Below are 14934 nucleotides of genomic sequence, written 5' to 3'. Positions count from 1 at the left end.
AATGCAGCCCAGACTCATGGCAGTGGACACCTATGGGGACCAGAAATGTCTGTGTGTGTTGGGGGAACATACAGAGATGAGGTTGAAGGGGAATTTTCATAAGAGTTCGTTATATATTTTATTGTTTAAATCTTATATAAGAATACATTCACATATTATTCACAAAATTTCAAAGACAAAAGATGGGAAAGAAATATACATATAGGAAAAAGACAAGACTCTGGATGCATTTAATAGATTTCCTAGGCTGGCCTTTTCTTCCACGCCCTTCACTGGGCCTTCCAAGACTATCTTAACATGCTCAACCATAAAGTGTGAGGAAGGAGGCCTTCCCTCAGGTATGTTTTACTCAGTGCCCCGAAGTATGTATACGAATGACTCAATACCAACTTGATGGCCAAGAATATGGTTATTCCAAATGCCCTATCCATTGTGTGATTACCTTTAGGCCACCTAAGGGAGTAAACTCTTTCCACTGATAACTGGCCAGTTCCTAAAAGATGCAAGCCATGTTTTGGGTGGAGTGATCTAGGTAGAAACTATTCTCTCAAGTACTACAATATCCTGAGGCTAATCAGAAGCATCTCAAGAATGGTAATGGCCATTGTGGCTGGAGGCAGCTACCACTTCACCCAAAACCAGAGGAGCAGATGAAAGTAATGCAAGTAGGATAAAGTGAAATACTGGTCCACTTCTCCCCATGCCCCAAACACTCCAGGGAGGGGATAAGCTGCCTCCACGAAAGAGTATGCCCTGGAGAGCTGACAATTAGCTCTTCAATTACCAAACATAACTTAGGCCTTCTTACTCATTTACAAGACCTGAACTCCACACTGGTCACTAGGACTCAGCTACATTCCCATAAAACTGCAAAACTGGATTCCATCTTTCGGCATTCCTCTTTGAGAGTAAAGTAATGTCAGTATCTATGGAAAAGTACAGCAAAGCTACATATGGAACTAGAATGGAGAGACAAGGGGCACTCTCCTTTTACTATCTCTGGCACTGCTCTAGTCTCAGGGTAGACATTCTAGAATGTCAGATCAGATTCAAGCATTACAGAATTTATCTCTAAAAGTCACACAATGTAGTTCAAAGAGTCTAAAAAGTTGAATTAAGCAGAAATCATTAGGAAAAAACCCTACATTCCAGCCAAAAGATGAATCATGACTTTTATGCATATTACATGACTTTTCATTAGCAGAATTAAAAATAACCACTGTAGACCGTTTGCTTATTAGACCATTTTATACTATAAAGTCTGAAATGCTGCTTTTTTTACTTTGGGGTTAAAATTAAGGATTCTTTAAATAGTAAGTAAAAGAGTTACTAAAACAGCTAATCATTAATGATGAATGATTATAAGCCTTAGTAGGGACCTGACATCGCAGCCTTTCAACTTGATCTACTGAGCACCTACTGCATCTGATAGAGGATACAAAGATTTAAGGCAGAATAGAAAACTGAAAACAGGCTCCTATGCCTCATATATTTTAATATTAGCAATGCCACACAGCTGTGCAACCTTGAGCTAACTACTTAACCTCTTTGAGCCTCAGGTTTCTTATCTGTAAAATGGAGATACCATTTCCTATTTCATAGGGTTATAGAAGCAAAAAAGGAGATCTCACATGTAAGTGCATCTAACAGTGGCCTACACAAAGAAAACATTTAATGAATGGCAGTTATCACCATCATCATCATGCTTAAAGCTCACAAGTACAGTATATAACCTTCTAGTAAAATTAGATGTATATACAAATAACTATAAGGTATCAGGACTAAAAAAAAAAAGGGGGTATCAGGACTGAGTGCCAAGAGATAGAGAGCATACTATAGAAGGTCACTCAAGATCCTTCTTGATATGGCTCTTGTTGACATATCCGTATATCTAGCCTCTTTTCACCAAACTATAACTATAATGAACTACTAAAATTCCCTGAACACACTGTTTTTCATTTTTCTATCCTTTTGGACATACAGTAAATTCTCATTATTCACAATAGTTATGCTCTAGAAAGTTGCAGCAAACACTGAATTAGTGAATACTGAACCACTACTCCTAAGGGAAGTATAGGCTTAGGTTCTTGAGAACTGTCTGGTCACATTTTTGTCAACTGATCAATATAATATATAAACTTGTTTTATATGTGTTTCTGTTTAAAGACATCTTATTAAGTGTGCATTGCTGAACTCATGCCTGAAGCTTATCTAACACACATATTTTCTATATAAGGCACATCACAGCCTTCTTGCACTTAGGAATACTAACCAGTACTTCAGCATTACGCTTGAGGGACTTCAAGCAGTAGAATCATAAAAAAAAACAAAAAACCCCACAAAAGTATGAAAACATGGCACTAAATATAATTTTAAAAGGAAACCTGTTTACACTAGGAGAGTCGAAACAAGGCAGAGTGTCACCTCGCTTGACATCCATTGGAAATGTCTGTGTTGAGTGACTCAAATATTCTGTCATTGGACACCTGTCAGTGAATGACTATGAAAGCACCACAGATATAGATTTGGGGGTTGCAGACAAATTTTAGCAAATAGGCAAATTCACAAATATGGAATCTGCAAATGAGGATCAATTCTATTGATGCTTTAACGATGATGCACTTCTCTCTTTCTGTAGAATTCACCTGGCCAACACTATGTGCCGGTCAGGACTCAGCTCAAGATATGTGAGAAGCTTGTGTGACCCCTGGTTAAAAACATCCTTAAAAATGCCCAATAGCACTCATCTGGACCTGACTCTTATTGCTCATCAAGCTATTTTACAATTGTTTACTTTTCTGTCTCCTCTATTTGGCTGTAAGAGCCTTGGGGGCAGGAATTATCATTTTTGGCTTTGAATCCAAGGCCCATACAAGTAGCTCATTAAACAACTGTTGAGTTACAGTCTTCAAAAAAGAGAGAAGAGACTCCCTATAGTGGTTGAGAATGGCTACAGGTATGAAATCAGAGGTTTCATGAATAAAACAGAAAAGTAAGATTTTAGCTATTAAAGGTTTTCAATGCAAAATTGGATTTTAACTTATTTCAAACTAATGGCTTCCCCCCCCAGGTGGCAATAATTTCAACTTTACATTGGGATAAGGCAGTTCTCATTAAGTGATATAATCCATTTTCTTATTGTTTAAGCCACTTTTTTTTTTTTTAAGATTTTAAAAATTTATTCATGAGAGACAGAGAGAGAGAGAGAGAGAGAGAGAGAGACAGGCAGAGGGAGAAGCAGGCTCCATACAGGGAGCCAGACATGGGATTTGATCCCAGGTCTCCAGGATCAGGCCCTGGGCTGAAGGCGGTGCTAAACTGCTGAGCCACCCGGGCTGCCCTAAGCCACTTAAAAAAAAAAAAAAATTATTTATTCACAAGAGACAGAGAGAGAGAGAGATAGGCAGAGACATAGGCAGAGGAAGAAGCAGGCTCCTTGCAGGAAGCCCGATGTGAATCTCGATCCGGGGAATCTGGGATCATGCCCTGAGCCAAAGGCAGACACTCAACCACTGAGCCACCCAGGCATCCTTGTTTAAGTCACTTTTGAATTACTCTTTAAAACATAATTTGCCAATCCATTGTCAAAAAAAAAAATTAAACATAATTTGCCAATAAAAGCCATCTTAGCTGACAGTTACCCTTAGACATAGTAACATAGTTAAATACCAATTTTATTTTTATAGCTATTCTAATTTAGGACATATCCCTTTTCCTTGAACAGACCATCAGATATACACAGACATTAATTTCAGAAAATCACTCACAGAGTGATGAGCTCCCCTTGGACCAATATAAAGTTTACTTCACTACCACCACCCTTCTGTGCCCACACTAGCAGAGAATTCCTCTGCTTCAGGCTGGTCTCAGCAGTCAGTCCCCTCATCTGTGAAGATCTACGGAGACTAAAATGGTAAGAGTTTCAGTTCAATGTCTCCCTGTTATATATAAGAAGTCCTGGAACTAGAGTAAACTTTTCTTGTATACCTGCTTTCCCATGTACTTCTTGCACTAAAAGAGCCAGGCCAAGAACAAAATGATTCCTTTGTTGTTAGATTCCTGGTTAATAAGAACTCAAAAGCCAAAATATGTAGCAAAGACTTGAAAACCTGTGTGTCCTCTCACACCGAGTACCAATTTCCCCTTTTGATTCTTTCCACAATGCTGATTTACATGAAAAAGATGAGACAGAGCTGACATTGACTCTTCATCTTGAAAGATTTCATCCTTGCCTCAGAACAGCATTCTCCATGACAGACTCCATGGAATCCACGGCTTGCCCCAGTGAGATTATGCTAATGAATTACTTCTCAGTGCTTCACTGTGGTCTGTTTTCACTTAATATAATCTCTGACCAAACTGCTAATTTGCTGTCAATAAAAGCAAGTCCACAATTTATCCTATTCTTTTTATAAAAAGGGAGTGACTACTCGTTTTTCTCTAATTACTTGGAGTTCAAAGATAAGTGATAATGAGCAGATACTGAGTGCTACAACCTGTCAGTTATTCTTTGAGTAATTTTATTTTTTATTTTTTTTTAAATTTTTTTTAAATTTTTATTTATTTATGATAGTCACAGAGAGAGAGAGAGAGGCAGAGACACAGGCAGAGGGAGAAGCAGGCTCCATGCACCGGGAGCCTGATGTGGGATTCGATCCCGGGTCTCCAGGATCGCGCCCTGGGCCAAAGACAGGCGCCAAACCGCTGCGCCACCCAGGGATCCCCTCTTTGAGTAATTTTAAAGGGAAATAGAACTTAATAGAAGATATCATAAGGCATACTAAGGGTAAGTTATTGTTTTCAGAAACTGTTATTTCAGTTATACATGTATGTATGTAGGTATATGTTTAGTGGGTAATGACATAAAACATTTCTTTTTGTGGGTTGCAGGCAAAATCTGAAAGCCATTGTTGCAGGCCACTGTTGCACACCACTGACCCCTGGACTTAAGTGCTGACCTGCCCCACTCCCACACTGCTGCTGAAAGCTGGCAGTAGCTTCAGAAATGTGGGTAAGCACTTTATTAGAGCACAGTGCTCCCTGCCAATGGCTGATTATGAACTTTGGCACTCCATTCTGAAGAGAATATCTTCTTAGCCCCAATGAAGATGGTGCATCTATTTTTAAGCACTCTGCAGCTGTACCATTCTTTCTGTACTCGAGTTTTCTTGCCAACACACCTTTTTTTTTTAATATTTTATTTATTTATTCATGAGAGACACACAGAGAGAGAGAGAGAAAGGCAGAGACACAGGCAGAGGGAGAAGCAGGCTTCCATGCAGAGAGCCTGATGTGGGACTCGATCCTGGGTCTCCAGGATCAGGCCCTGGGCTGAAGGCGGTGCTAAACCGCTGAGCCACCTGGGCTGCCCCCAACACACATCTTTTTTAACTAAACTGCAAAAACCGAGAACAGCGGCTACAGTACCTCATGGCAACTCTGGCACCTTTTACACAGGAGATGCTTGATCAATCTCCTGTGCATTAGCCCTTTCCCTCTGGGAGAATCCCTCTTTTGGAATCAATGCCTACTGAGATCTGGCCAATTTGGGAACTGGAAAAGTTTTTGCTCTAGGCTTGCTTGCCTGGCCAAGGTATTTAACCAACTCTGCTCCTCCTGCTGTGGTACTCTAGAATAACTATCATTAGCTATGGATGGTTTACAGATTTGTGTTACTCCAGTGTATAGCATTATGCCCAAGGCTGTAAGTTTGTGAACTCTATTAAACAAAGTAAGCTCTCATTATCTAATACAAAGAGACTACCCATTTTTCCTCGAGGTTAGAATGACACTCTTTCTCTTTATTTTATCCTACACTGCTCCTAAGGAAAAGGTGACTCAAGAATTTCCAACTCCTTCCAAACTACTCTACTTGATAAGACCGTTTCTTTGCAGAAAGGGCTAACATCTTATATATCTGGTAAATGCACAACTATTACCCATTTTACCTGACCTTAATGTGCTGGGATCACAGTATGCAAAACATGATTTCAAAAAGTAAAACAATCAGAAGTGAGTGCTCTATACCTACAAATGCATACTAAACAAACAAAACTAAACATTCACAGCTTACACAGAAATAAAATCACACATATGCTACCTGCTTATTCATTTCTGTGATGTTGATCCAGGCTTTGTTCAGGCCCAGCTCCCCAGATTCAATCTTCTCAACTTGCTTTTGATTGCTGAGTAGTTCTTCATTAAGTTTGGGAATTTCTTGGAATGAGCTTTTCTGATTAGATTCCACTAAAAGCAAAAACAAGAATAATAGCCATCTTGACTCCAAGATGAAAAAATTATCTTACAGTATGAAGGAAGACAGATTAATAGAAGTGATCCTGGTAGGACGGCTGAATTCCTATCTACCAGCTACATGGTTTATGTAAATGTACATTTTTAATACTAAAGCATCATTTTTACTGGGGCTATTTCACTATTGGCAGTACAACTTTTAAAAGTCAGATGGCTAAAAATGATAACAAGTATTAGCAGAAAGAAGTGAACTTGTATCTCAACTCTGTAACTTACTGTGATCCTGAGTAAATTACTCAAATTCTTTGAGATCAGTTTCCTCAACTGTAATAGAGATAAAATATACTTTTTTTTTTTTTAAGATAAAATATACTTTACAGGATTTTTAGAATTAAGTGAAAGAATGGTTGTAAAGTACTAAAAGGGCTCAGTAGGCATACAACATGTGATAAATAAATACTAAGTATTAACCAGAGCAATTAAGCTTTTTGTTTAGTCAGTGAAGATTTATAAACTTCACTCCATTAATGCTCAAGGTGACATCAAAAGTTCTCTCTCTAAATGCTTAAATATACTTTTTTCCTATCTCAAACTGGTCATATGCAAGATGGGTTCTTAACCACCTTTCAAGTGCTATTATGTGGACTATGATTTTAAATCTTTTTCATAAGCAGCAAACGATGTTTTCCTAACTCTTAAATCAACTCAAAAGCTCAAAGTGAAATAGAAGATAAAGGAACATGTCAGGTGAAGTATAAGGTGATATTTGGCTTTTCCTTTGGGAAACTATCTCCTGACTGGTTTAGAGATTTGCCAACCTGAAGGCAGAGGCCTGAAAGAATGCTTTCTCTTCCGTCTTTAAAGAGTATTTTTCCTTTTCATGAAAAATAAAATATTGGTCATGCTTGGTCCTCCAGAATAAAACCCACAAATAATTTTTCTTTAAAGACACAAATTGTCTAATTAGTTATTATATACTTTGTTTAAAATAAAAAAAAACTGGCATACAGGACAGATATGAAACAATTTACTAAAATTGAAGTGCTATGACTTTTTTTGTTCCTCTCTGTGGGGTCAGCACTTGGAATACACCTGGCACATTATAGGCCCTTGGTAAGTATCACTGACTGAGTAAATCTGGCCTTTGCTTACCTCTCAACCGCGTTTCTCATAATCTTCCTCTTCAATCTATTTTCTAGACAAGTGGAGTTTCCAGACACACCAATCTCTTTAAGCCTCAGTGACTCTGTACACACTATTCTTTCTGCCCTGATGCCCTTGGCTTGCCTCTTCTCCATTTCTGTTACCTTAGCCTAGTTAGTTCCTTTCAAGACTCACCACAAATAGTTGGGCTCCCAGCTTGGACCCCCACCTCTTCACCACTCCAAACTCTACCAAGCACTTAATACACTGTCCTTTAACTGTTTACTCATCTGTCTCCTCTACCAGATTAAGTGAGAGACAGTTGCTTAAGGATGGGGACCAGATCTTTTGTCATGTATTTCCAACACAGTGTCAGCAGTCTAATACTTCTCCAGGGAAATAATTGTAGGGTATGAAATGGAGTTAATGTTGTCCTATTAAGTTAAACAAAGAAAATTCAATCAAACAAACTCGACAACAAAAAATCCCCACAAAAATCAAAGAGTAGGGTGGAGGTGATGGTACCCCTACTACAAACAAGCCCACTCTCTCAAAATTCAGAATTATTTTTTTTTAAAATGAGATATAAAATATGTGTGAGGGATCCCTGTGTAGCTCAGTGGTTTAGCGCCTGCCTTCGGCCCAGGGCATGATCCTAGAGTCCCAGGTCAGGCTCCCAGCAGGGAACCTACTTCTCTCTGCCTATGTCTCTGCCTCTCTCTCTCTCTGTGTCTCTCATGAATGAATAAATAAAATCTTAAAAATAAATAAATAAAATAAGTGTGAAAGGATCTCTTTATAAATGAAAGATTTCCCTCAGTGCTTTTACTTTAACATTTGATTTTCATCAGTTTACAGGAATACATCCATCTCAAACAGTAAGAACATTATGTCAGTCTAAATTAATACAGCATTTTGATGATTTTCTTTTACATTTTCAGTGAGGTTGTAAAGTAAAACCTATCCCACACATGTCTGCCATTCTCAGGTGGTTGTGTATGTGTGTGTGTGTAGGGGGGGTCTCTGTTCTACAGTCTATATGAAAGAAGTAGAAAGTAGAGGTCGAAGAGGAAATAAGATGAATACATAAATAACCTGGGTTACAGTTATTAACTAACAAACATATAAAGCTGACAAGCCCTGAAAACCTTCTGGATACTTAGGATTGTGTGAGCCAAGAGAGGATCATTTTCATTATCTTATTTGGGGCTTTTTAGGAGAGAGTAGCCTGTGTCAAGGCACTTTGGCTACTTATAAATGGGACAAGTAAGGGCACTTAGGTGGCTCAGACAGTTAAGTGTCTGCCTTTGGCTCAGGTCATGATCCTGGGGTCCTGGGATCGAGTACTGAGTCAGGCTCCCTGCTCAGCAGGGTGTCTGCTTCCCCCTCTCCATTTGTCTCCTTCCCACTGCTTATGCTCGGGCTCTCTCTCTCTCTCTCTCTCAAATAAATAAAATCTTAAAAAACAAAAACAAAAAAAAACGAGAGGAAGTACAGCAAACAACTTACGATTACTAATTTACGTTCTTTCAAAACAACTCATTTAAAATTTAGTATATTAATACTTAAAAGAACTTACCTAGCTCTCTTCCTGGTCTCTAAGATCAGGAAGTAGAGATTTCTGCATACACTCTTTAGATAGAACACATATAATGCTAACAGCAATGTATTTTATATTTAAATATCTTTTCAGTTTGCAATAAACTTTTATGTAATCACTCAACTTGTTAGTGGGTACCTATCATGTGCCCAGCCCTGCACTTAGCACCAGTGTACACAGAAGACCCTGAAGCTCTCACTTGGGGGTGGGGGCAGTGGGGGACGGCAAGATGTCGTCACAGAACCACTACACAGTGCGGTGTTGTATCTCTGGTATGACAGAGATGACCAAAGTGCTCTGGTAGCATAAATATGTCTTTGGGTTTTGTGGATGGGAAAATGAAGGCACAGAAAGAATAAGTGACTTATCCACATTTTCCTGCTAGTAATGAGCAACCCAGGATTCGACAGTCAAACCTTCTGCTCCTAGGACCAACACTCTCTAGTATACTACGGCCGTCAGATGCTTACACCCCAATGCCCTCATTACCACAAGACCATTTTTAAGTTCTGTAGTAAATGACCAAACTGTTACCCTGCCTGTGTGACCAAAAAAGAAACAGCCAGATTTATTCTTTCCTTCTCTTCCAAATTCTCTTCCTCCACTCTTGTGTTCCATTGTTGAGTGACAGGGAAAGATGGTTTGAGAACAGAATTTTCCTTAAAATAATTGTGCAGTCTTCTGAAGTACCCGGTTTTGGAAAGAATACTGAACTAAGTTTCAATGCCACTCAGTACCTTCAGTGTAAGGACCAAGTTGTTCCTTGACTGCAAGAAAAAATACCAAGTCTATCTGCTTTGCTTTCTATTTCAGATATTTCAGGAATCCTGCCTCCTTTTTTGATGAGTGTCTTTGAAAATTTATTGAAATAAAGAACAAGAGCTCTGAATTTCTCAAAAAGGTATTAAAGCCAGACCAGCAGAGGTGGTCTTATTTGAATCAGCGACTTCCACTATCCTCTTGAAAAACAGGAAATAAAAATAAACGTATTGAAATATGTCTAAGGGAAAGAAGATGTAATTCAAAGAAAGGCTATTTAAGCTTAACAAGACTGACCTCATTTACTCAAGATAATGGTTTTCCCAAAAAACTCTTGGGCAAGTGGTCCACAATGGTTCAGCCAATGGACAGACTATGCCCCAGGCTCCACCCTCTAGAAATACCATTTAGACATTACAGGGCTGGCATTTCTATTGCAGCAAACCAAAGACAACAAAGCAGTTAGACTGACATTTCCAAATCTGCTTCATTCAGCTGGCTGACAAATGCAGTCAGAGTCCCAGGGGACTGTTGCTCAGTGGTAGAAAGCAGGTCTCATAGTTCAGGGTATAAATCTTGGCATCTCTTGAATATAGTATTTCCAGGGATTGGTATTAACAAATGTTCAACAAAGTTTTGTTGACTGATTGATTGTTAGGTCTATTACCTGTATACACTTCAAATGTACATTTCTAAGAAAAGAAATTCCCTGAAAAGCTCAGCTAAGGTGTAAGTTACATGGGTGTCCTCTAAACACAGGTACAGAGCAGTCAGAGAAAGGAGTCCCTGGAGGGTAGAAGTGAGCAATGTTTTGAGATGTGTAAATAAATAACTACTATATGTGATCAAAACATGCTGCAGCACAAACTTAGGAGGCCCAGTTAATTACAGAGAGATGAGGGCACAGACGGGTATCTTTAGTGGTTACCTATAGTTAAGCATTGTTTCTTAGAACCTCATTTCCAAGTTATGATTACCACTTACAAAGAAACCACTGGCCTTAAAAACATTTTCCAATACTGGGATAGACAACCACTAAGAAAGGAAATTAACTAGAATACAAAATCTCCTTCTTTCTTATACTGTACTCTGATTCCACCAATTGATTAAATATACAAGTCAAGATGATTCAGACACAGAATTATGGTTTACCCAATTCCTTCCCTTGATTCAAAAGAAAACCAAAATTAGTATTTCAACATTTTTTTTTCAACAACATCCTTAAGAACATCATTAACACAGTAACCAAGGATTAGCTGTTCCTAGGTCAAGTTCAGAACCTGAATAACTACAGAGAGCAAAAAGAAGCTGGGGTGAAGGAACACTTGGAAGTTGTGATCTCCGAAGGCTTAAGGTGAGAAGTAAGAACATAACTCTAATTCCAGTTCTGGGGTCAGGTTTTGTTATGACCTTGAGAAAGCTTAGTGGTCAGTTTGCCCATGTGCTAATGCTGCTAAGCTTAAGCCATTTGTGATTAACTTGAAACTGGTTCTTTAGCTTAGAAAATTAACCCTTGAAACCTAGAACCAAAGATCTGCATTGCTAAAGGAAGATATTTAGGTCAAATCTGGTTGAAGCTACGATGCAAACACACTGTTCAGATAAAGTACCTTGGATATGACAAAATACAACTTTGTAATTTAGAACATAGAAAACTCTTCAACTTAGTAAGTCTCAAACTTTAAAACTCATTCGTGAGACAAATATTTATTTGTGATCTGGTACATGGTAAGCACTCCATAAATGCTAGCTATTATTACTGCTCATTCCATACAGATTTTCTTAAGGAGGAAATTGACAAATGCTCCCACATTCTTTCTCAAATGGTCTCCTGAGAAGGAAGAAAATAGCCCAGTGTTGCTACTGCCACTTTATACTTCCCTAAGTATAAAGTGGAGGTTGGCAATAGTGGAGGTTAACCAAGGTTCTAGTCTCCTGGACCTTAGCACTTTCTTCCTGCACCTTAAGTGTCGACCAGAGAGCCATTATTTCAGATGGTGTTTGTCCTGATGATGCATAAGCACTATTTTTTATTTGTAGGTTTAAAAACAAGCAAACAAACAATTGTTCCCACATTCAAGACAGCTAAGAAAGAGTTATAACACTGGAAGGAATATATAATTGCTTCATCTGAGTGGGCAAAACTCTTAACTCAGTATGGTCCAATTTGTGGATCCAGAACCCAGAAACAACATAACACTCTGAAAAGGGCAACACTTACTTGTTCTAAATTTTTCCTTGAGGGCATCCAGATCTTCCTTCAGGGCAACTTGCATCCACACCAAGCCAACGCAGGCCACAACACAGGCGGCAAGGATGACAAAAGCACAGAGGGGATAACAGATCTTGCAGCATCGTAAATAGTCTCCCCTGATCATAAGAACAAATTCAACCAGGAGTACAAAAAGTGATTATGGGTACAGCTGTATTAAAAATAGCACACGTGTCACCATATAGTTATTTACCAGGAACCACTGGGCAACACATTCTTAACTGTGAACAACAGGTTGAAAGTGACTAAATAACATGACCTATGAAGAGTTCATCTTTTGGACACAAAGGTTTCAGAACTTCACATACACAACACAGAGTTTTTTTTTTTTTTTTTTTTTTTTTTTTCCCACAACACAGATCTTATGGGCACTGCAGCCCACAGAAGTCATCAAGGATTCAGGTCTTTGGGGACAAGCTCGGGTTAGCAAAGTGTCAGGACTAGAGCTTCTGCGAAAGTCCATTACAGCACTGTAATTTACCTATTTCTCACTCCCCCACCCTCCCAGGGGACCCTGTTTCAGACTACTGAAACTTCATAAACCTTTGAGCAAGTTTTACCGCAAATAGAATGGAAGAAATAGGAACTGTAGGTTTAAGTGGACACCTGGTGTGCCTTCTAGCTTATTGGCTCAGAAGCCAGGAAACATGGAAAGGGGTTATATTTCACACCAAACTTCAACACTCAATGTCTAAACTCCCTCAACAGGGCAACTATTCCAGGGGAACTGCTCCCTTTCGTCAGACCTTCATTTCCCAAATCTAAGATTGCCCTTAACTACTTAAGCTGACAAAGCTCATTAGAATACCAAACTTCTTTAACAAAATAAAAGGACAAAGACACTCTAAACAAACAAAATCTCAAAGGATTTAAACTCTTTCAGCACCCCAACCTTCTGCCTAGCCAGCCCTTGCTTCCACATCTTCAGCACAATATTATTTTCCTTCAGTGTGCTCCCTGAGAGGGTCCAAGGACACTTTCAAGGTTCCCTTCAGCCTTTTCCCACCCTGAGCCCCAATTCCCAAGGTCCTCAGAGCTCACTCTTGGATTTTTCCTAGTGGCTTCACCACCTAAAGTGGTCTGGGGAGAAGCTGTCTCTTTTTGTTTCCCACCCTCCACCTACTTGGGAGGCTCACACTTTGTAAGTTCCTCACGGCATCCCCCCGCCTCCAAGATTCGGACTCATTGAGCGTGCAAAGAATAATCTACAGTCTTAAAGTCCCTGTCTCTACTGCACTTTTTAAAAAGGTCTAGCTCCAAAGGCTTGTTTGCTCCCATATACCTATTCTTAGCTTTTCTGCCACTCCCAACTTGGTTGCTCTGGGCTCTTGGCACATTCCCCAAGTCTGTGGATTTCCACCCTGAATTCAGAGTTCTTCATACACTTAGAGACAACCCTTCACTCAGAACCTGAGCTTCATCTCCCTAACACCTTTTCTTCCTGTTTGCCGTCCAAGGTCTACATCCTTTTCCTTCTAGGAACACCCTTCTCCTTCCTTTAAAATGTCCCCATTGCTAAGTGCAAGGAAATGCCTTTTTCACATCCCACCAACTGCATCACTCACTTGACAAAACGAGAGCGATTTCCAACTAAACCAAATTCCTCTTCTTCCTCCGAGCTGGATTCAGAGTCTGAGTCAGGAGGCTCAGTGCGAAGGAGGCGGTGGCCTGAGCCTTTCTTGGGCTTCTTTCTCCGACTGTCCCCAGCCAAGCCGATCAATGCATTGAGCTCTTTGCGCTTCTTCATCTTTTTGTGTGGGGTGGGCGGAGCACCCACTGCTGAGCTGCCAGGTTCGTACCCAACGCCCAATTCTCTCGCTGCCTTGGAGCTGCCTTCCAGGGTGGGGAATCTGGGCCAGAGCCCTGGGTCACTCCCACCCAGGGGTGGGACTGACCCGATCCGCTGGGGGCTAGAGATCGGAGCTCAGAGGAAAGTGGAACTCGGAGGGGTGAGGAAAGTCACATAGAGACGGCCAGGGAGCTGGTGATCAAAACGGGTAAGGCTCGGGGCATGGAGTCCCAGGTAAGGGAGTGGAAAAGGGAGCAACCTTCACCTCCCGGTAAGTAGGTAGTATTTCTAAGTGCGCTCCCGGAGCTGGGGAAGGACTCACAGATGGGTGTTTTGCCCTTCCGGGGCAGGACTCCCAAGGGAGAGCGAAAAGAAACTTGTTCCCGAATGGGAGAGGCGGCGGAGGTGCAGAGCCAGCCGGGGGGAAGGCGCCAGTCGCTCCCAGCTGGAGGCGGCAGCAGCAGGGGCCGCGGCCGCTATTACCCCGACACAGCCTGGGCGCCAAGGCGGCCCGAGAGCGAGGGAGGCCCAGAGCCCGGCTCGGAGGGCCCAGCCTGCCAGGTGCCAGCGCCGCACCTGGGAGCCCCCAGCCCCGCTGTCTCGGCCGCGGGTCTGGGGGGTGCGGAGGGGCGACGGCGGCTCAGCCCACCTGAAGCGCTCCCGCCCGGAGTCTGAGGTGTTCCGGCGACACTCGGCAACTCACACGCGCCGCCTCCACTCCAGCCGCGACTCCGGCCCCCACTCCAGCTGCAGCCGCAGCTGCTCCCAACGCGCTGGCGGTGGCGGCGGCGGCGGCGGCCGCGGGCTCCAGACCCGGGCCATCGCTCCAGCCCCAGCTCACTTCCCCTTTGGCAGCAGCCGCCGGGGCCGCCTGCCAGTAACCCGCGCTCCCATTGGCCGCCCGCTGGGTGACGTCACACCAGGGACGCCAGTGGCGGCGGGAGGCGGGGCGTTAAAGGGGCCGGGGCTCCGGCGGGGGCGGGGTCCCGCCTGCGGTTGCGGAGGCCCCGCCCCCAGGACGGCCCCCTGGGACCCGCCGCTCTCCAGTCGCGGGGCGGAGTTTTCCTCGCCGGGGGCGGGGCTACCGGCCGGCGAGACGCGCGGCTGCGGGACCTGCGT

The 14934-nt window shown here is 41.9% G+C and overlaps 1 protein-coding gene across 1 annotated transcript in view; it reads right to left on the bottom strand.

Moving 5' to 3' along the window:
• The window catches only part of EFCAB14 (EF-hand calcium binding domain 14), a 44686-nt gene extending 30018 nt beyond the window's left edge, over positions 1–14668 (bottom strand). Inside the window, exons 1-3 of the mRNA XM_077845074.1 lie at positions 13592–14668; positions 11976–12124; positions 6101–6246 (exon numbers count right to left, since the gene is read on the bottom strand). Of these exons, the coding sequence (XP_077701200.1) occupies positions 6101–6246; positions 11976–12124; positions 13592–13773 (477 nt within the window). The 5' untranslated portion in view covers positions 13774–14668. The remainder of the gene's footprint in view (positions 1–6100; positions 6247–11975; positions 12125–13591) is intronic.
• Positions 14669–14934: the final 266 nt, after the last annotated feature.

Source organism: Canis aureus, chromosome 13 (assembly GCF_053574225.1).
Source record: "Canis aureus isolate CA01 chromosome 13, VMU_Caureus_v.1.0, whole genome shotgun sequence".
Taxonomy (NCBI): domain Eukaryota; kingdom Metazoa; phylum Chordata; class Mammalia; order Carnivora; family Canidae; genus Canis; species Canis aureus.
The sequence above is the reverse complement of the archived record's forward strand: the minus strand, read 5'-3'. Positions and strand labels throughout refer to the sequence as shown.